Below are 21712 nucleotides of genomic sequence, written 5' to 3'. Positions count from 1 at the left end.
GTGCAACCGTTTCAAAAGCCCAGGTTTGATGTTCCTTGGGTTTCCTATGATGATGCACTCAGATATGACAAATATCAACAGAATCCTCATCAAAGAACTTAATTTATATAATAGACCGAAAATTACTAATTATGTTACAAAATATTTGATCACACTGTGATCTCCAAGAATGTATTATTTACTGATAAACTATTGTGTGGTATAGCATCGCCATGGCACAGGCATTTAACACAAGGGTTGTTTGTTTGATGTAAACATGGACTTTACTTTGGTAAGGCTAGCCTACCACACACCTTTATTGCAAAGCTAAAACTGCACTTAGGTTCAGAGATGGTCAAGGAAGGACTTGAAAGGAAATGAAGATGACTAAACCAATGGAAAATCTCTGAGTTGAAGGATTTTTAGAAAGTGTGCAGAGGGAAGAAGAATGCTCTTCTGGGAGGTCAGTGAATTAGGAAGGACAGTTGGGAGTTGACTTCTGTATCTGGCTCCTGAAACTTCATTGGTAAAAATTAACGTCTGGAATTTTGTGTTGTAAAACAACACATTGGCTCTGCAGCTTTTGGCAAGGGCCATGGACAGAGAGATCACAGCAGCTGGGGACAATCTGAAGGGAAATCAGGTTTTCTTAAGTCACCTGAGAAGTCCTCACGGAGAGAGGAATGAATGGGCAGCACCATAATAGAAGGCCTTAGGATCGCGTACTGAGCTACTCTAGATGCCTTGAAAATAGAAGCAGAGAATGAAAAACTAAATGACGTCACAGGAATTAGCTCAATCCTCACTGTGATCATTTCATGTTGTGATTTATACTGGATTCTTTTTTAAAAAAATTAAAACAGAGTCTTCTGTTTTAATGTGAGGCTGTCTTAGAATCACAAAATGCTTACACCTGTATGGCGCCCGGCATCTAACACTATCGGGCTAGAGATTCTACTTTTAAATGCATCACCATCGACAGCTTCCATTTAACCAGCAGGGTCCATGCCAGGCAGACACTGTGCAGGTTGTATGTTCTGTTAATCTCCACAACACCCCCATTTTACAGGTGAAGAAACCACAGCTCAAAGCAAATGAGTGTCAGGGTCCCCTCAGTCTCACTGACTGTCACTCAGACCCACATCCTTCTCTGTACAGGGAAGCCATGGGCCTGATGTGGGCTGTGCAAGCTGACTCTGCTGAGATGATCAATGCTATTCTTGAACCTGGGAGAATTTAAGACAAGGTGACCCACAGACTCCTGGGATAGATTCTATCTCTGGGTTCTAGGGTGTGACACGGTATCCCTTGCTGTGGGTCTCTACTCAGCTGAGGAGTCTGTTCCCATCTGTCAGCTTCTATGGCAGTGGTTCAAATCCCTCCTAATGATGTAACCCTTTAATGCAGCTCTTCTTGCTGTGGTGACCCCCATCACAAAATTATTCAATTGCTACTTCATAACTAATATTGCTACTCTTATAAGTTATAATGTGCAAGGTATCTGATATAAATCTTTGTGAGTGGTAGCTCCCCACAGGTTGAGAAACATTGCTTTATATACTTTTTTTTGAGAAGCCTTCATCTGAGGAGGACCTGATGCAGGTGTGAGAGCAGAGACACCCTGATGTAGTGACAAGTTTAGGAGGACCCAGGCTGCTTGCCTTTATGGCAACAGAGATTCCTGGCTGAAGGCACAATCTGAAATCACTGTCCCCAGGACATTTTTTCTTTTTTTTTTTAAATTTATTTAATACTTAATAATAATTCTTTGGTTTCTGGGCAAACATCCCCCTCCCCCCTCCCCTTCCTTATGGGTGTTCCCCTCCCAACCCTCCCCCATTGCCGCCCTCCCCCCAACCTGTTTTCACAGCTGAGCTAGATCTGAGGAACAGGTGCTTTTAAAGAAGCATGTGAAAGCATCTCCTGTGGAGAGCTCACTATGCAGGGAAAGTCACACAGGACAGGGAGAAGTGGCTTCCCAACTTCCCCAGGGCACTCAAACCAGGGAGGATTGTTGAATTTGTTCATTGTCTATTGTTATATCCCCCTTTTCATTTCTAATTTTGTCAGTTTTGGTATTGTCTCTCTGGTGTGCAGTTTGTTTCAGGAACAGGTTGTGTGTCTGGTGGATATTCTCAACAAAAAAAGAAAAAAAAAAGAAAAAGGAAACAAAAAAAAAAGCAAGCAAACAAACCAACAAAGAAACAAAAAAACCTACAAACAGCTCGTGGTTCCCTTGACTCTTTGTATTTTTCTCCTTGTTTGTAATTGATTGATTTGATTTGAGCCTTGAATTAATTTCCTGCCATCAAATCCTACCACACACTCTATAAGATGAGGCTTTGCCTCACCTTGGTAAGAGCAGCATGTAATAAATGAAGCTTATGCTGCTCTCTCTAGTGGGGATGACATCACAATCTCACTGCAAACCATGCACAGCGCGGTTTAGGCTGTATTAAAGTAGCCCACGATTTCAGTGCTCCCTGCGTGCCATGAGACAGTAGTAACATGAGTGTCCCTGCACCTGGACAGTTTTCACTAGGGACTACACACACACACACACACACACACACACACACACACACACACAAACGCACACCGCCTTTACTGACATGGTGCACATTCTTTACACACCAAAAATAAAGTGAGCAGTTATGAAACACATCAATAATGGAATCAATGGAGGGAGTTGTGGGGAAGCTGGGGCTTAGAGTTACTTAAAGGCCCTATGCAGGCTCAACTTTTGTTGGAGGAGAAACTTCAAGTGCAATGTGGTTCTTTATTTTCTTTCTCTCTAAGGAACACAGGGTTAGGGTAGGACCTACAGCTTTGAGCATGTCGGGTAAGTACAGGGACACTGAATTAAATCCTAGGGATGGAACACAATTAATCTTCTACACGATTACAGAGCAGCCTGGATGAAGATTCTCAGGTGAAAATGTGGACATCTCAAGGCAGGCACTGGACAATGGCTGTCAGTCTTGACTGAAGACTGGAAATGGTTTGCTATCTCATAGGAAAAGAAGGCCCCTCTGTCTACACTGTACTCTAAGGACAGTTTATTAGGTTAGGCATGACATGAACTATTGTCTCATGTCACAGATGTCAGTACAAAGTATCCAAGGTGTTGTATGCCAATGGTAGCATTAACAGAACAAAGCACACAGTGTGATTAAGACATAAATCATGAGTTTGTGTAGCAAGACCCAGGCCTCTTCCAGGGTCTTAGATAGTAACTGAGAACCTCAAATACGGTAGTGATGTGATACGGTAGTGATGTGATAGTGTGGGGTGAATCTAGTTACAACTACTTTCTATCATGACACAGAGGACACTTTTTGTGTTATGTTCAGCTTATAATGAATGACTAGACCTAAGCATGAGACTAACCAAATTCTACATTGCTTCTCTAGCTGCTGAGCTTTTAAAAGCCCTGGGGTGACAGCAAGCTTTTGTGGACATTCTGGATTATTCCTTCTGTACTTTAACTCTCTGAGTCACCTCCACTCTCAGTAAGTTAGTTCAATTCCATAAATTGGAAATCAGTCACTGGGAAAAATACATTCTCAATACGATCTCAGATTGGCCATGGAAAAAGGGTAGCTTGAACTGTCCCACCTAGGTTCTGGGCTTGCACAGGCCTGCTCTCCAGAAGAAACCTGTGTTCACAGCTGCAGCCTACATTCACTATGGATGCTCTTGAGGTTCCTCCCTAAATGGCTCAGATTAAAATAATTTTCTTGCTAACAATCAAAAAACTGATTATGCCAAGCTGGCCTAGAAGAAGCTAGCTTCTTTTCTGTATTTTATCAGTTGTGCACAATACATATGGTCATCATTGATAACAGTTGAAAGATCTGCTCTTATATGGAAACTAAGTGATGCTGGAGGATGATCCTGACCCACAATGAGGAGTGGGAACACCAGAGCCCTGTACGGATGCCTGGCAACCTAACACGTTGAGCACGCACGGCTCAGTAAGTTCCCTGTGAACACACATCTCCTGAGATCTCTCTATTTAATTGGAGGTGATCCTGTCCACCTAATACAGGACCTCATGTGGAATAACAGAAGCCACCTGCAGGAGCTGTGGTGATGACTCACAGGGTAGAGCATCTGCTGCTCTCTCAGAAGAACCACATGGACCCTAACAATTGGGTAAAGCATGTCAGTGATTATATCATAAAGTGTGTGCCGAGAAAAAGCCACATTATCCACACAAAAGACACTGTCACACTGAGTACCCCTTGGTGACTCTGAATTCACTTATTAGCCCAGGCTCCATGGAACATGCAGAGATCCATCTCTAGCTGTCAGTTCTAAGCCCTCAGGAGGGGACAGAACCCTTGAATAAGAATGATGTTCTTAAGAGTCAAGAGATAGAAATCAATATTTATTCATAATGAATACATTTTTACAACAAAACAAGATTAAAATGAATGAATAAAAATATTTAAAAATATTGGAAAGTGAAAAACAGTAACAAGAACATATAAATATGAAACAACAAAAAGAAAACTTCAATTAAAATCATAACAAAAATATTTCTAAACAGCATATACTTAACGAACATTTAGAAGCACAGATGTATTGCTGTTTCTCCTCTAGCACACATAATGAAAGGTGGTCCCCCAAGTTGTCTCTCAAGTGGTGTTTTCTGAAGAAGAAAGTGAGTAAGACCGCAATCAGTCAGGCTGGCTTAGTGTTATATAAATTTAGGGTCTCTAAGAAATGACAAATTAACTCTGAGGAAGAATACTCATCCAAAAAATGTTGTTACCGTTCAGGATGTTTGTCATCAGGGACTCCTGAGAAAGCAACTTATTCTTCAGGAAGCTCTCTTACTGGTGTGTGTCCAATTCCAGCTCTCTTGCACTTTCTGAGACCTGGGAGAGGAAGGCAGTTTTTCAGACACTGATTTGGTGGTGAAACGCAAGCCAGCTGTCAGAATGCTGCCTTCTACCACCTCAGTTCTATTGGACAGTCAACATGGACCTTTTAACTGATATCATTGTTGCTAACTCTGTGGGCAGGGAAAATCTCCAGCAACTGTCACAGTAATGTGGGCTGCCAATATGGGACCCAGACTTATACCAGTGCAAACCAAGAACAGGGCAATGGAAGGGACCTCATTGGGTTGCAGGAAGAAAGGAGATGTCCATATGTCACCAAGGTTAAAGCCAATGACAAGTACTAATTTGACATTTGCACTTGGTTCTTATCCCGGAAAGGTGCTTCCTACACAAGAAGTCACATGACCACTTGTCATTTGTCAAGAACCAAGAACTTGTTCAAAACTCCACATAGCATCCAATCTATCACGTGCATGTGCAATAATGTGATATGTTATTGATCTGTCACCATTTCTATAATGCAGCTTCAAAAAGAGCAGCAAAATATACTTGCAAAATAATTCAGTTTCTGAAAAGTGGTTGACTTCCCAGAATACTTGTGCATAGGCAGAGCAATGAACAATGCCATTACATGAGGTGGTTGGCGGGTTGTGAGTGTAAATTAGAAAGGTGGTAGGAGAGAGCAAAGATGTATCAAATTGGCAAATTTTATCAGATATTGTTAAGCTAACACAGCTGCTCGTCCCTACCAGATGATGCTGGGTCTGGACATTGCTGGTCTTTATCTTTCTTGTTGAAGTCAACCAAATATTTCTGGTTCAGTGCACACTCAAGATGTCCCTCCTTGCTCTCCTGCTTCCGTGGGACCAACTTCTTCCTGCATGTGTTCTCCATCAGGAGCTGGCTGAGCAGGTTTCTGGAAATACAGTCTGCAGAGTAAGATCATGCTGCTCCTTTCTCCCATTCCTACTACGAAGTCCCACTAACTCTACCAGGTCCCAGATACCCATGAAGACTTAATAAAATATATCTCGATACATATAAGGCTGCTGCACAAACCACAAAGAGTTAATTCAGGGAAGAATAAATTGTTTGCTTGGCCTGAGCACCAATTAGTGTCCACATCTCTCAAAAAGAACACGGAACTACATCCATCCATGAAAGCCCAATGCATGGGGCAACATCAATTAGTAGTGGGCAAACACCCGCAAAAGAGGTCAGTAGAAACAAGAGAAGGTCATGCTAACCCTGTGGTCTACGCACTGAGTGTTGTAAAACCTGGTATGACCCCAGAGGCCCAGGTCAGCCTAATAACGTTCTGCTGACTTCAATCAGTGCTGTTCTATCTAGAGCCTTCTGAAGATGCCTAGACAATCCTGGGATGAGGAACAGTCTTTTATGGAACTGAAAACTGAGTCCTGATGACCCTGGCACACTGATGTGTAAACAGCACAAGAGATAGAACCAGAGCAGAAGACCGTCCAATCCAGAACAAAGAAATCAGAAATGGCCATTCCACAGGTGACAGCCTTTCTGACCAGGACTTACCTAGAGAAGGTAATCTCCTTCTTCAGCTTATGGTTGTTCTCATGGATCTCAGTGTTCTCCATCTCTAAGTTGTGCAGAATTGACATGACCGCCTCCTCCATTCTCTCCAGGTCTTCATAATATGGATTTGGCCTGAAGGGTGGCCTGGACCCAAATGATAGAATACAATGAACATCAGCATTTAGGAAGATATGAACTCAGGGTGGGTCCTGTACTACCCCAGTCCTGGAAGGACACCTTCTGAATTCTACATATTGGACCTTCTTCAGCTTCAGAAACATGTTTTTCTGCGTCCAGCACACCAGAATCTCGGCATCCAGATGGAGGGTTCCCTGGCTCCCTTTATTCAATCAAGAGGAAATGTGCAGTCCAGCCAGTTGAGCTATCAAGAGCCTAGGCCACACCTCCCCATGCTCCCCCACCCCCAACGCACCCAGAATCCTGTGATTTCCTTTTTCCTGTCCTGATAACAGACCATATATCAACCCAAAATTATAATCTGCACAACGAATACAAATATACAGGCAAACGTGGCCACATAAGCAAAGAACTGTGCTGTTGACAGTGGGGCTCCCAGAACAAAGCATTCACATCACCATGAAAGTGTTACAGGTAAATACTCAGGCCAAGACATAGACTCCTATATTCCAGGTGTGGAGGGAAATATAAACATATAACGGTTGTGCATATGCATTTGGATGTATGCACACACAGACTCACAGACTGAGACACACCCACAAAAAAAAGAGAAATGTAAACAGAGTCAGAGAAAGAGAAAAGCAAATATGGAAACAGAGAGCACTGTGAGAACCAGGAGAAATGCATGCACCATTGCTGTGTCCGAGGGGCTCCCACAGACACACAGACAATAACAAACAGGCCTGAGCCTGACAACTTCTAGTCAAGCATTGAGATGAACTGTTTGGGACCAGGCCCCTCAGGCTGCTGCCTGGATCTTCCAGCACTCAGTCCCCTGCCTAGCAAGTACAGAGACTCACCATAAACTCACTGCAATTACAATCTTGCACAGCCACCAGCTGTCAAGGGCTTTCCAAATGCACACTGGGAACTCACTCTCCCTGACTTTATCCCCGAATTCTTCATTCAGACCACAAGTTCTGCTTTTCAATAAATGGAAGCAGATGAGTCCATTTTCCATCTCGCTCCTCAGGAAGGGTCAAGGTTCTGAATCTCCTCTATATGGGAGGTGAGGTTTAGCACAGGGTGGCTAGGGAGGCACAGCTTTCTAGAACCCAAAACCTTAATAGGATAAGATGAAGGTGACCTTGCAGACCCAGGAATGAAACAAGAGCGTTTGGAGCGATTCATACCTGTTGTTTTTGGATCTCTCTGTCAGAAACCTCAGGCGATCTCTCAGGTCATTTCTCTCCTCGGTAATGAGCTGCAGCTCTTTAATCAGCCTCTCTTTTTCCTTCTTGGCCTGATTCTCACTTGGGGCAGTTTCAGGGGAAGATGTTTCTCTCCCAGCGTCTGTAGGTAGAAGAACACAAGTGAACCTGCATGGGGAGAATGCATAGAGTGTACATAGACCACAGTTAGGCCTAAACAGGCGAACAAGCCTGGAACCCAGTGTCACTGCTAGGCGATTGGTCTATCCTTAAGAGGCGTCCTCAGTGGATCTCAGTTCTCCCACTACTCTATAGAGACCAAGAGATGTAAGCAGCCAGGTGTTCCTTATGCCGGACATCAGGTGCTTACATGTACTACGGAGATGGCTTCTCCAGGATTATCATCAACTGAACAGGGTACAGCTTTATTTCAGGACCCTCACCCCTGTGGTTTCAGAACTCAGATGATAAATTGACCATCCACAAAACTTGAGTGATTGGAGACACTCAGATGTCCTACCCTGATACTCTAGGCCAACAACTTTGGATTTAAAACACATTTCCAGGGAGGACATGTTCAACAAACTTATCAATTCCCCTATATGATGAAATAACAAATGCCCCAGAAGTTCTAATAGGTTACAGGCTGAATCTTGGTCCACATGTTCCAAACAGTTTTGGTATTTTAGAAAAATGTGTGTAACACACAACCTCTAATATATAAAGCTAATGATGACCCTGCCAGTTAGAAGAAATCAGAGAAGGTCTAAGAACATAAGGTTATTGCCTGGAGAACAATTCTCTCCCTGTTACTACTGTCAGATATCCACTGTATTTAAAGAAGCAATGATAGTGAAATACATTGCTGCCCTGTCTAAACTCAGAAAAGGTGGACCCTCCATGACTCCTGATGGTGTTATTATATCAATGTAACCTAACAAATTCACTGTAAAAGTAAAGGCCAGAAATTCACAGGATAATAGCATTGGCCTTACCATATACTCCCTGTGGGGTTGGGGAAACTAAAGTTCTGAAATCCTGACTTTCAGGAATTGTGATATTCATGAAAATTCAATTCCTTTTCAGATGCTCCAGTTGTTGTGGCCCATTGCTAGAAAGGTCAGCTTAAGCCTGCAGCCCCCCTGACAGGGAGCTCAAAATATACTGCCCAGAACTTACTAAACATTCCCCAGAAGTGCTGTCTCTGTCCATCATTACTTTGAGACGAAAGGCCAGATTCCTTCACTCTAGTCTGTCCACAATCGACGTTCCCCCTCCCAAAACGCTTGCAAAGACGGGAAAACATGTCTTAGCTTGTAACTGCCAGACTCAGACTGAGAGAAACTAGGGCACTGGTTGTCACTGATGTCTGGTGACATCACAGAGGATGCCAGAACTCTCTAGGAGACAATAGAATGTCCAAGAAGGGACAGCAGATGTCATGGGGAGCAGACTTTGCCTCCCTATTAATAATCTCTCTGTACTGAGCATAAGCAGAGGTGCCCTTTCCAGGAGACTTTCCTGGGGCAGAGCCACTGAGCATCTCCTGCTTCCAAAGCCAAATTTTCTTCAAGGCTTGATTATAAAAAAACCTTAGTAATTCCTAGGCATCTAAATGAATGTTTCCTTCCATATCTTGCCCCAAAATGTCTCATCCTAACTCAAATTGTCCTCATTCACCAATGTTAGCCATTAAAACTTCCTGAGATTTCATACCAGCTTGAATATGCAGTCAAAAGTTCTCCTGTCTCATTATGTACAGGTGCTTTATATCACATCAAGAAATAGTCTGCATGGTAGGTTACAACATGGGTGTGTGTTAGGGGAACACTCATGATGTCATGTGCTTAACAATCGACAATTGCCAGAATATTCCTTAGGAGAAGAGTTGAAATCTTTATGGTGCTAGGAAAAGTGTGGAGACCAGTTGGCAGAGGAAAGTGCAATATTGGAGCCACCAGTGAAGGGAACCTCATGCTGGGGGTGGGGTTCTCCTCTGTGCACCAATGTCGCCAAAGGAGCACTGCTCACAGGCCTGAGTAAGATATACCATGAGCTTCTATCCGAAAAATAAAATAGTCAAGAGATATAGGGGGTGCACAGAAAGGTCTAAAATGAGGCTGTAAACATCATTAAGTGGATAGAGCAAGGTCCCAGTACCTGTACACTGGGAAATGGCCACCAAACCAAACACAAAAGCATCTATCATAGTGTAAAATGAATACTTTATAGAATGCACACACTAACATTGATTGATCACATCCATAGTTCAAATTTTGGGGGCAAATTCATGACCCTAACTATCTTTCTCTCAACTTATATAGCAAAAAATAAGAAAGACAGAGAAAAGAAAAAGTCAAAACAAAATCCCAAGCTTCTCATATGAGGACTGCAGGAAGTGTTATCTGGTGGTCAGTTCTGATTAGACATTTTAGATAGAACAGTGCACAGTGACCCTTGATGTGATGGGCCCTATATAAAGCTTTTTGCAATATTGGAATTTTAACAAACCTCATCCAGAACGTACAGAAGAGGTAAGGATGTGATCACCGTGTCCTTGCTCTCTATCAGGTTATTTTTCTGTGTCCTTGATTGTCAGGTATAGAACAGCAACAATCTGAAATAGCTGGTAGACATGGGAAAACGTGGCTAAAACTATAGTTGTAGTTACACAACTCAACTGTCAAAGGCTAATGCTGTCCTCACAGTCCTTGGAAGCCACTCTTGTAAGCCTATCTATTGGAAAGTGGAAGGAGGTTTATCTGCGCTCAAAGTGAACCTGGCCAGCCAGGGAGAGGGCAACATGGGATACTTGAGACCCTGTCTAAAACCAGCACAGAAACCCACCCTGCATTCAAAGCATCATCCACCAATTCTCGATTATCTACCATTCTCTCCCTACCAGTCGTTCAGTTTGGAATGGTAGAAAAAAAATGGAACTGATCTTTCTATTGTAAGGACCTTGATCTCTCTTTCCTTAGGTCCACATTAAGAGTATATATAAATGGATATCACCATCTGAACATCTTAGTATTATCTACTCTGTATATGTAGCATAATACTGTGCCTATGACAATCTCAAGCTTCCTTGAGCATTGTTGCCCCAACAAGAAGTATGAAGTACTGAGGCCAGTCCCCAGGGATCCTTTCAAGGGTTTAAAAGAAAGCCATCAGAGATACTCCACTTTTTGTCCTTAGATTAAATCAAGCTGACACAATGTGAACCTGGTGGGCTATTTAACCATGCATCTTTCTTCCAACCCCCCCCCCCCATTCTGAGTTCAGTCCATGGCAGAATTCATTCCCCAGCATCGTAGATATTTCTTTGTATATTTCCACAAGAGCCAGGTTTCTTTCTCTTTTAAATAGAATTAGTTGTAGTCAGTCAACTGTTGCCCTATGTAAGAAATGATTAGTATATATTGTAACTTACCACACTGTATTTGTGTATACAAGTACATTATTGGAAATCCAGCATTACTGAGGAATTGGAAACCAGCGCTGTGGCCTTGCCTTTCGGTGCCTCTTCCTGGCTCACAGGCAGCAGGGGGCAGACCTTGAGGTCCTCTTCAGGGACAGAGTGATGGTGAATGGGCACTGAGCAGGCAGAGAAACACAGTTGAGGCAGCTCCTTTCAGTTATCAAACACATCATCTCCTTCCTATCTTAAGGGCTGTTGCTGAGGTCTTGCCCCCGTACCTACCTTAATAGCAGCAAATTTGTTACACTGCAGCCAGCTCTTTCCTATTGTTCTGTAATATGCCTCCACATCATGGATGCCAAGAAAAACACTAACAAAGAACAAAAAACTCTGACGTTGAACTGTGTGGTGCTGGTCACATACCCTGTTATGTTCTGTATGTTATGAGGTTTGTTAATCTTAACAAGTTCCCCAACTATGAGCTTCACATAGGACCCATTAGATTCAAGGAAAATAGGAACAATTATGTGTAAAATGACCCGAGTCAGGGCCCATAGACAGCAGCATTTCCAGCACTTGTGCTTTAGCCCATGTGGATTTTGCAATGAGCTGGGCCATAGCAATGTCCAGTACACAGTTGTGAGCTGTTGCTCTGGGTGAACTGTATTGGTGTGCATTCAATAAACTACACCTATTTAAATGAATTCAGTGTTGGTGTGGTCTGAGTCCAGACCTCTTTTTTTTTTTTTTTTTTTTTTTTTGGTTCTTTTTTTTCGGAGCTGGGGACCGAACCCAGGGCCTTGTGCTTCCTAGGTAAGCGCTCTACCACTGAGCTAAATCCCCAGCCCCGAGTCCAGACCTCTTGACACCAAATCTTCCCTTCAGCAGCACTTAGGAAAAGAAGCTAAGGTTAGGAAAGGTGACATCTTGTCATAAATTATGTGACAAGAGGGATGGAGAAATGATCCCTTGTGTTAAGAATCAAGGTGTCCTCTGTAATATTCAGGTCTATACTGGCCCTGTGCATCAGCTTCAAGGACCCATTTCTGATTTTCTTTGGGTTTCCCGTGATGATGCACTCAGACATGATTGGAAAGAAACAAAACGGTGGTCAGATTGATTTATAAAATGCAGGCAACATTGCAAACTTATGTTGCAGGATATTTGATTCATATTATCAGCCCCAAGATAGTGTTATTTACTTTAAAAAAAATTATGTCTGGCTGTTCAGTTCAGCACTAGCACCGATATTTTACCCTAGAGCTTTTTTTGGTTGTTTGTTTGTTTTTTGTTTTTGTTTTTGGATGAACAAGTACTTTCTTATTTTGTGGCCCAGCCCTAGCTCTTACTTCTTTGCACAGTCACAGAGAGACCTCAAACATATACTCAGCCAAAGGCAGGGGAATGTAGAAAAGAGCCTAAGGCAATACCACATAATGACATTGAAAGTGGGTGGCCAAAAGGTGTTATACAATTAACCTCACTTCAGTGAGTGATGACATACCAACCTGGTGGCCTACGATTCTGGAATATTAATCAGAATCCTTTAGTCATATTAGATCTTAATAGAAACAAGGAAGCAGTCCTTTCCTGAAGTATACATTCATCATACGTAAAGAAGATATTAAATCCATATACAACTCAGAATAGAATTATCCCCCAAGACCGGAAAGATCTGGCAACATTAATATTAGAAGCTTCTCCTGTGTTACAGTGGTAAGCACAGAAGAAAGAGGAAGATAGGGCTGAAAACAAAAGCATCAGGCCAGAGCACTGTTTCTCAGGATGAGTTGCAGGTGAAGGTAAATAAACCTTACTAAGTTTAATACAGTATTACATACACTGTTGTAAGTAACTGGAGCCGAGGCTATCCCCAAAGGTTTGCCTGTCTGTGAAATCTGATACCCTAACTCAGGTGTCTTCCCTGGCCTCAGTGGGAGAAGGTGCACCAGCCCTACAAAAACTTGATGTGTCTTGGTGGAGGCACACTCTGAGGGATATTCCTCTACTCTCTCAGAGGAGATGGTGTGAGGACATTGGGGAGGAACTGTGGGAGAGAGGTAACAAGAGGAAGGACAGCAATTGGGATGCAAAGTGAATTTAAGCCGGAATTAAGGTGAAGAGACATCTTAACTAAGGTAACTAATAAAAGAATCAGGGTGTGCCCATGTCTCCAGGTAGATATGTAGCAGAGGACCAGCTTATCTGGGATCACTGGGACGGGAGAACCTTGTTTCTGAGGAAGCTTCATGAACCATGATATTGGAACTTAGGCCTCTGAGGTGGCAGTGAATTGGCGGGTGGAGGAGCAATCTCATAGGGAGAGGGTGTGGGGGACAGAAGAGAGACTCATGTAGAGGAACATGGAGTGGGAGATAAATTGGAAATGTAGATAAAGTGATGAAAGAAAACTAAAAAAATGAGACTATGAGTATCATTCTAATTCAAGCCTCAAATAATAAAAACATAAATGCGAGAGTCGCCTGGTCCTGTTCATGTCATCCTGAATCTTAAAATCTTTTTTCCTCCAAATTCCGTGCCACATGAGGTGCACTGAACTGTCAGCAGCCTGCTTGGATGACAACTGCAGCAGCTTCCCTATGCACTTGCTTTGTAGGAGCACGAAATCTATTGAGCTCCCTTTTCCAAGTTGGAACTTTAATTGGTAAGAGTCTTGCCTTGAGGACACCTTCCACATCTCTCCAGCACAGAGGCAGGAGGCTTATCGTTAATAACATTCATCTCCTTAACTATGTCACCCTCCTCTTCAGCACATGACTTTGCTGTGACATTAAACTTCTTAGTGATCTTTTCCACTCTAAGCTGCACATGGTTTTCATGTGTTTGCCCTGTGTGTTGTTCCTTCTCCTGCAGTCTTGAGGAACAGTGACCAAAAGTAACCAAACCACAGACTCAAAGCCATGTTAATACTGTATTGTGTACTATTTTCACAGAGTTGCCTGAGGTGTAAATGGGACATGGAGAATTCGAACATAGTTTGAATCTTAGGCCTTTCACTGGGCAGTCCCTCATCTTCTCTAAAATTTAACCCTATTCTTCTACCATTGAGACCCACCTGCTGCTTAGGTCTTTACCCCTCTGCTGTAGTCTGTTCCATATCTCTTCCTGCCCATGTCTATTCTGAATCTCCTGCTTCAGCTTGCCTCTGCCTATGTCCCTCTCTATGCCCGGAAGTTCTGCCCACATACTTCCTAAAGCAGCTCTTGGCCATCAGATCTTTATTACATCCAGTCGGCAGTGAGACAACACCTGATACATCTCTTAGCTTGTGTTGAGCTGGTGAGAAGGACAAACATCCACAAAATAGCAAAGCTGATGATGGGACATAGAAATGACAAGAGAAATCCTGCCAGCACCTGGCTCACTGCCAGTACAGAACTAACAATTGAAAGTTGACACACCTTAGTACAAAGGGAGGTCCCCTTTTACTCCAAGAAATACCTTTAATTTAACATTAATAAGCTAGATAAAATAAGAAAACTTATGAGATGCATCAGGTAAGAATTACTGTCACAATATTCTGTCCATTCGTATTTTCCAAAATTGGAGAAGGTACTTCATTATCTAAATTATATTAGTCTAAAATTTTGTACCTAAATCATTTTCTATCACTTTTTAAGCTTTGTATCCCTTATCTATCATAACTTGCATTTATTAACCATAATAAGTCTTCTGAGACCAAATGTACTTTCATTAATTCCAAACAATTTAAGCGTTTATGTCTTTCATCCTTAAAATTTGACACATTTTTTGCGTACAAATTTTCTTTTTCTTTTTCTTTATTCAGCTTCCACACGAAGATTATTTTTGCTCTGATTTAGAGCAGGATGCAAGGGTGGAGTGCAGACCTGAGGGGAGGGCAGATGAATGGAGTTGAGCTGCAGGATGTGAGGTTCACAGAGAATAAATAAGAAGTTAAAAAAAAATAAGAAATAAGCACAGTGGGGATGAAGCTGTGAATGCTTGGCATGGGGACGTTTGGCAGTGGACTGGGCATTTTAGGGGTGGGGTGGGATTGGCGTGGGTTCTGGAGTAGTAAGGATGGTGTCTGTTCTTGTCTTTTGGGGAAACTCCTCGGTCTTCTCCCATCCCTCCTCCACCTCTACCCCCACCTCCAACCGCCATAACTGCCTCCTACCACAGCAGCGGCTTCTGGGCATCGGCCACTTTCTGCTCAAGCTCTTCTATGTGCCCGGGGGTGGTACAAGCTTTTAAAAGTCCCAGGCAGTGGGCAGACCACGCACACTCTCCTGGCATCCCCATCCTCTCTCAGGACTTATGGTGCCAGAGCGGTTATCACAGGTGTTTTGATACTGCTGTGGACTGTCCATAGAGCCCTGCTTTCTGAGCCTCCCATGTCCACCCTGTTCCTGTCCAGGTTCCTGGCTGTCACATTTCTGCACGATGGTGAACAAGTTTGTTTTTCTGATTCTCATAACAAGAAAAGGTTAAGACTAAACTATCTAATCTTCAACCCCATCCAAGATCTGAGGAGGAGAAATGTTGCCTGAATAAAAGGAAATTCAGAGCAAACAGCTTCCAAATCTAAAGAAATGACAGAAATTGTTGGCTACCCTGGGAGTCAGTCAGCAAATATTCCTGTGTCACTGTGGCATCCACCTTCAACTCACTGGGCCAGGAGCTCTGACAACAATCCTTTGAAGCAGGTCACTTGAAGGACTATCCTATTTTTTTTTTTCCAAAAACTGGGACACAGACTTCCCCATGATCAACTTCTGCACAGTCTGGACAGCTTTCTGGCAGCAGTAGAGGTAAGTGGGTAGTATTTCACCCAATGGTTCTTTAGAGCCCATCATCTTTTTCAGAATAGATTGGGGACACTACCAGGAGTTGAGGTCTCTCCCACTGTGAAAAGCCTTTAACTATTAGGACATCTGAAATGGCAGATTCTTCAGATCTCTAAAGGATTTGAGAACCACCTTTGTATGTAATGTCTATCTCAGTGGACAAATGTGGCTTTTTTTCCCAAGGGATTTACTTCCTACTTAACTTTAAAAACATACACAGGAAGTTAAATAAAGCTTATTTCTGTACCTAACTAAAGCAGTACCTAACATGACTGGAAGACTGATTATTTATAGTTGGAAAGTACTAGCTTGAATTCCTTAATTATCCACGTCAGTGTGCAGTAGTAATTTTATAAAATTAGAATTTTACACCACATTGTGAATAAGTTGCATATACTTCTATCTTTAAAATGAATTGAATCATTTATGCAAGTACAATTTTAAATTCTATCATCATTCAAAAATCCATGCCATCCTAAAATATTTGAGACTTGGTATTGCTTTCTAGTATAAATAGAGATACAGTGATCTATGATTTTGTCATTTTAGTCCCTTCTCCTGATTTCCCACAACATTAGACAGAGAATTGAGGAGAGAAAGAGAAAGGAAGAAAGACATTCCTGATTCGAATCTGCTTTACTGTTTCCTCCCTGACCATGGCCAGTAAGAACTTGCAACCAACCCCCTAACAGACAATAATCATCTACAGCCCACGGCAGACAAATAACCACCCACCCACCCTTCCTCCTGAGAATGAGGGGGTCATGTTCCTTTAAGTTGCTTCCCAATGTGTGTGGGGGGACAACATGTTTTGGGGACCTTACAACAATTGGGACATTTTCCAAATCCTGGGAGATCTTGCAGTTTCCTATGCGTCCAGACCCTGAATGTGGCAGGATTAACTGAAGTCCTGGCTACATTAACAATGGAAAATACAAACACACATTCCTACTATATGAGGAAGGTTACCGGATATCTACCCCTTGAAGTTTGCTCAAAACAATTAGTCAATTAGCTTTTTATTTATCTTCAGGTCACTTCTTAGTAAACAGGCAGAAAAGAGACAGATTGTTTGCCAAATTATATCAATTGCTTCTAAGCCAGTCACCAATAGAGTTCCTGCCATCCTTTGAAGTCTCATCAGAGAGGCTCTATTTTGCACAGACTCACAATACTTATGTCTCCCATGTGGCAAACTAAAAGAACTGTTAAGATCTCCTAAAATAATTCAACAGTTTTCCCAATCCAAAGTCTCCCACCCTCCTCCAAAAAATCAAGAGCTTCCTCACAAACATCTCCACTCACTTCGGTACCAGTTTATATATCAGTCACATTTCTGTTACTGCAGAAAAATACTATGACCAAGAACAACTCAAGGAATACAGTTCTTCACATTGTGGTAACCAACCCCAACTACCAAATTATTTCATTGCTCAGTCATAAATGTAAGGTTGCTTCTGTTTTAAATTGTAATGTAAATATCATGTATAAAGTATGTCTCATATGTGACTGTTCCCTGAAGGGGTTGCAACCCACAGGTTGAAAACTGCACTTGTGTGTGGTGGTGGGAGGGGTGGTTGTGAGTTTTTTTGTTTTGTTTGTTTGTTTTCCTTTTTCTCAAAACCCAAATGCTGATAAGAACATAGGCCAATATCAGGCTCTTCAATTTTATTCCATTAGGCACTGTGTCTGCTCTCATGATATTAACATGCTGGTTTTTCTTTTTTACTATTCCCCAAAATGAAGGTGAAATCATTAAAGGTGATGCCTCCCGCAGTGCTTTACTGTCTTATTAGTTAGCAGTGTCTGACTGCCCTGCTCAGTTGTGCTTTCATGTGAGTTCTGAGATTTTTTTTTCATTCCCATGAAGATCTGTATTGGGATTATAATGGGATGGATTTAAACCTGTAGATGACTCTGGTAGGATTCGATATAATAATATAAATCATACTGATACATGAAAATGAGAGGCCTCTTCATTTTCTGGTTTCTTCAGTTTTTTTTTTATTTTTCCTAATGATTTCATTTTAACAAGTCGTTACTTCCTTAGATATTACAAGATTTTTATTCTGAATGGGTTTGTTTTCTTGGCTTCTTTCGTCATATTTATTGTTGGTATACAGGAGTTCTATTGATTTTACTGTGATTTTAGTGAATGTGTCCATGAGCCATAGGAGTTTGCTAGTGGTTTCGTAGTGGTCTTTATATATGGATCATATCGCCGGCAAATGAGAATACTCTGACTGCTTTCTTTCATATTAACATGCCTTTCCATCTCTCTATTGTCATATTGTTTGGATAAGACTTCACATACTAGTTGAATTAGATGAAAAGAATGAACATCTGTGACTTATTCCTGATTTTAGTGGAAATCCATTATGATTTCCTCCAGTTAGGATGCTGTTGGCCTTGCATATCGCCTTTATAATGTTAAGGTATGTCTTCTCCATATCCCAGATTCTCCAGGACTTTTGCATTAATCACTGTGGGATTTTGCCAAAGAGATTGTCTGCCTCTACTGCAGTGATCGTGTGTTTCCTGTTCTTGGTTTTCTGTGGTGAATTGTTTATTCATTTGTATTTGTTGAAACATTCTTGCACCTCTGCAGTCAAGCCAGCTTGATCACGGTACCTGACACTTTTGGTAAATGTCTGAATTTTATTTTCCAGAATATTATTGAGAAATTTTTCACTTAACTGTTCCTTCCGATCTTAGTTTCTTTTCTATGCTGTGAAGAGACACCATGAGCAAGGGAACTTGTAGAAGAAAGAGTTTATTTCACCTTACAGTTTCAAGGATCATGAGTCTATGAATATTATGCTGGGGTACACGGCAGCAGGTAGGACACCATGTTTCTAGAGAACTGGCTGAGAGCTTACATCTTATGTGCAAGTCGGAGACAGAGAAAGTGTTAACTATAGATGGTGTTGAATTTGGAAACCTCAAAGCCCAATCCCATACACTCCTCCAACAAATCCGTATCTTATAATTCTTCCCGAATATTTCCACTAACCAGCAACAAACATTCATATATGTGAGTTTATGGGGGCCGTTATCATTCAGATCACCATATTCCACTCCCAATTCCCCATAGGTTCTTAAACATATCATAATAAAAATACATTAGCTCAGCTTCCAAAACCCCTGTAGTCTTTCGGTCTCTACACAGTTTATCCACAGTGCTTTTCGACCCTCCAGGAAGTCCCTTAATTATTCCCCTATGAAATCAAAAGGCAAATTGCATACATCCAATGTGTAATGCCAAAAATATGTTATCATTGCAAAGGGAAATTGGGAATGTGGTGAGCCAATTCAAGGCATTAACCCAACAGGGCACACTACACATTCTCTACTTCTGATGCATGACAAAGGGATTAGATGGGTCCACTGCTCTGGCTTTGCTGACTGCAACATAATTCCTAAAACTATGTTGTATCGCATAGATCTGTGGTGGTTGTGTTTTCATTGTCACTCATTTCTAGGAATTTTAAATTTTCCTTATGTGTTCTCCCTTGGCCCCTTCAGTAGTGTGTTGTTTGTGTTGCTGACCTTCCACGAGAGTGTGTACTGACTGCACTTTCTATTGTGTGATACCAGTTTGATTCCTTTGTGCTCAGATAGAATGCATGACACTACTTCAGCTTTCTTATCTTTCCTGAGGGCTGTTCTGTGTCCTAATCCGTGGTCAATTTTGGAGACAGATCCACAGGCTGATAGAAAATATATGTATAGTTCAGTGTAGTTTGTTAGGTCCATTTGACTGATGATGTCACTGAATTCTGCTCCTCCTCTTTTGTTTATTTGCATGTGATCTGCCAAGTGGTCAGAATAGACTATTAAAAACAATCACAACCACTATTATAGCTAATGGGTAATTTCAGATCTATCTGATAATTATATATTTAAATTTGTGACTGCTGTGTTTAATATGTATATATTTAGATTGTAGTATCTTTTGGTAATTGCAAAGTATGAAATGAATGTCCTTATATCTTCTGGACAGGATTGGTTTGAAATCTATTCTGTCAGCTGGATAGAGAAACTGCATAGAATTGCTATAGGGACCTGTGTCTTAGGTCTGTTTCCCTAGTATATCCTCTACATCTCTCATGATGGTGATCCTGTTTCTGGCTAAATAATGTCTGTTCACTGGGGAATTGAGTTTAGTGACATGCAAATATTATTTAAACCTATGTATTTAATTTTGTTAATTTTTGTGGGTTTTATTGGCTTCTTTTGATTGACTGTTCTAGTTTTGTTTAATTATTTCCTGTTTGCTCTGGTATTTTATCCTTTTCTTCAAACTAAAGTATTCCTTTTAGGATCCTCTATAGAGCTCCTTACTGGTTATACATATTTTGTAAATTTGTTCATCATATGCCTTAATCAGCACAGTAGCTGGGCAGCTGCCTGCCCTCCATGGTATCAGATCTACTTTCCAAACAATAACGCTCAACTCTTACTGACTGTGTAGCATCTTGGCTGCTCTTTGTTGCACTTGGACACCCCTCAGGAACAGGCTCTCCTCTCCCTTAACCATGGCTGCTGTCCTCTTCCTCTCTCCTCTCCATCACACATGTTCTTCCTTTATTCTCTGGCAGCTTCTTCCTCCTTCTTCCCTCCTCATGATCCTCTCTAGCAAAGCCCTCAAAGCTCACCTCCCCCATCTCTCTGCTGTGCAGCTGTTGGCTGTTGGCTTCTTTATAATCACAGTTAACTGGGAGCAGGGTCAGTTTTTGGAGGTTAACCAGTCTTGAGTTCTACATATTAGCATTAAAATACAAGCAGAATTAGGCCAATCCACTACAAGTATTTCTTTTGTTTTGTTTTGGTGTAAGTTTTCTTTTACCTTTTCACTTTTTATTTTATTTTTGGCTATTTTTTTATTAATTGGTTATTTTATTTATTTACATTTCAACTGTTGTCCTGCTTTCCACACTCCCCTCATCATATCTTACATCCCATTTCTGCTCAGCTTTGCCTATATGACAGTGTTCCCCCACCTACACATATCCATTCCCACCTCACAACTCCAGCATCTGCTTTTGGTGGGCAACAGGCCTCAGCGTAGACAATGGCCTCCCGCCACATGGGTGCCACTTAAATCAGTCCCCTTCTACACAGTTACCTAGAACCATAGACCCTGTATATACTTTGGCTGGCAGTTTATTCCCTAGGAGCTGGGGGATTGGTGACAGAGGGTCTGGTTAGATATTAAAGACCAATAGTTGCTGCTTTCTCTTCTTTTTCTGGTTATGGGTGAAATGGTGATTGTGTGCTTCATTTTATGAAATTATTGAGAGATGATTTATTTCTTGGTTTTTCTTGGGTATAGTTTAGCTCATTGTCTTGGAGTTTCCCTACTACAATCCTCTGTTGTGCTTTCTTAGAGAAAAATATTGTTTAAATTTGGTTTTGTCATGAAATATTTTGGTTTCTCCATTTATGGTGATTGAGAATTATGCTGGGTATAGGATCCTTGGTCCGCATTACATCTGCCCAAGATTTTCTGGCTTTTGGAGTCTCTGTTGAGAAGTCTGGTGTAATTCAGATAGGTCTGAACTTATTTGTTACTGATTATTTATACCTTACCCCTTCTAATGATCTTTCTTTGATCTGTGCATTCAGTGTTTTAATTATTATGTTAATGGAGGAATTGTTTCTGGTATGATTAAATTGACGTTCTGTAGGCTTGTTGTACCTTCATGGCCTTTTCTTCCTTTACCTTATGGA

At 41.6% G+C, this 21712-nt stretch overlaps 2 protein-coding genes across 3 annotated transcripts in view; one reads left to right on the top strand and one right to left on the bottom strand.

Annotated features, from left to right (window-relative positions):
* Positions 1-4357: 4357 nt before the first annotated feature.
* Positions 4358-9097, bottom strand: LOC147999195 (uncharacterized). The gene is made up of 6 exons (XM_087596315.1): positions 8909-9097; positions 7712-7871; positions 6381-6524; positions 5582-5748; positions 4760-4865; positions 4358-4636 (listed from the first exon to the last, which is right to left on the bottom strand). Exons 1-5 carry the CDS (start codon positions 9033-9035, stop codon positions 4801-4803), a joined length of 663 nt encoding a protein of 220 aa, XP_087452441.1. The 5' UTR covers positions 9036-9097; the 3' UTR covers positions 4358-4636; positions 4760-4800.
* A 6215-nt stretch (positions 9098-15312) lies between these two features.
* The window catches only part of LOC134483599 (disks large homolog 5-like), a 124854-nt gene continuing 118454 nt past the window's right edge, over positions 15313-21712 (top strand). Inside the window, exon 1 of one of the 2 annotated variants that reach the window (XM_087596410.1) lies at positions 15313-15943. The gene's annotated coding sequence lies outside the window, so the exon portion shown is untranslated. The remainder of the gene's footprint in view (positions 15944-21712) is intronic. The other variant, XM_087596411.1, reaches the window with a different exon arrangement.

The sequence above is a fragment of the Rattus norvegicus genome, chromosome 19 (assembly GCF_021556685.1).
Source record: "Rattus norvegicus strain SHRSP/BbbUtx chromosome 19, alternate assembly SHRSP_T2T, whole genome shotgun sequence".
Classification (NCBI taxonomy): Eukaryota; Metazoa; Chordata; class Mammalia; order Rodentia; family Muridae; genus Rattus; species Rattus norvegicus.
Note: the sequence above shows the minus strand (reverse complement) of the source record. Positions and strands in the feature narration are given on the sequence as shown.

Bases quoted from the DNA above. Each gene is read 5' to 3' on its own strand.
- LOC147999195 (XM_087596315.1), bottom strand. From the start codon at position 9,035: ATGTTTTCCCGTCTTTGCAAGCGTTTTGGGAGGGGGAACGTCGATTGT. The intron at 6,525-7,711 runs GTATGAATCGCT...ATTTGGGTCCAG, and splicing joins GAGAGATCCAAAAACAACAG to GCCACCCTTCAGGCCAAATC. The intron at 4,866-5,581 runs GTAGGGACGAGC...TTCCTCTCCCAG, and splicing joins TCCAGACCCAGCATCATCTG to GTCTCAGAAAGTGCAAGAGA.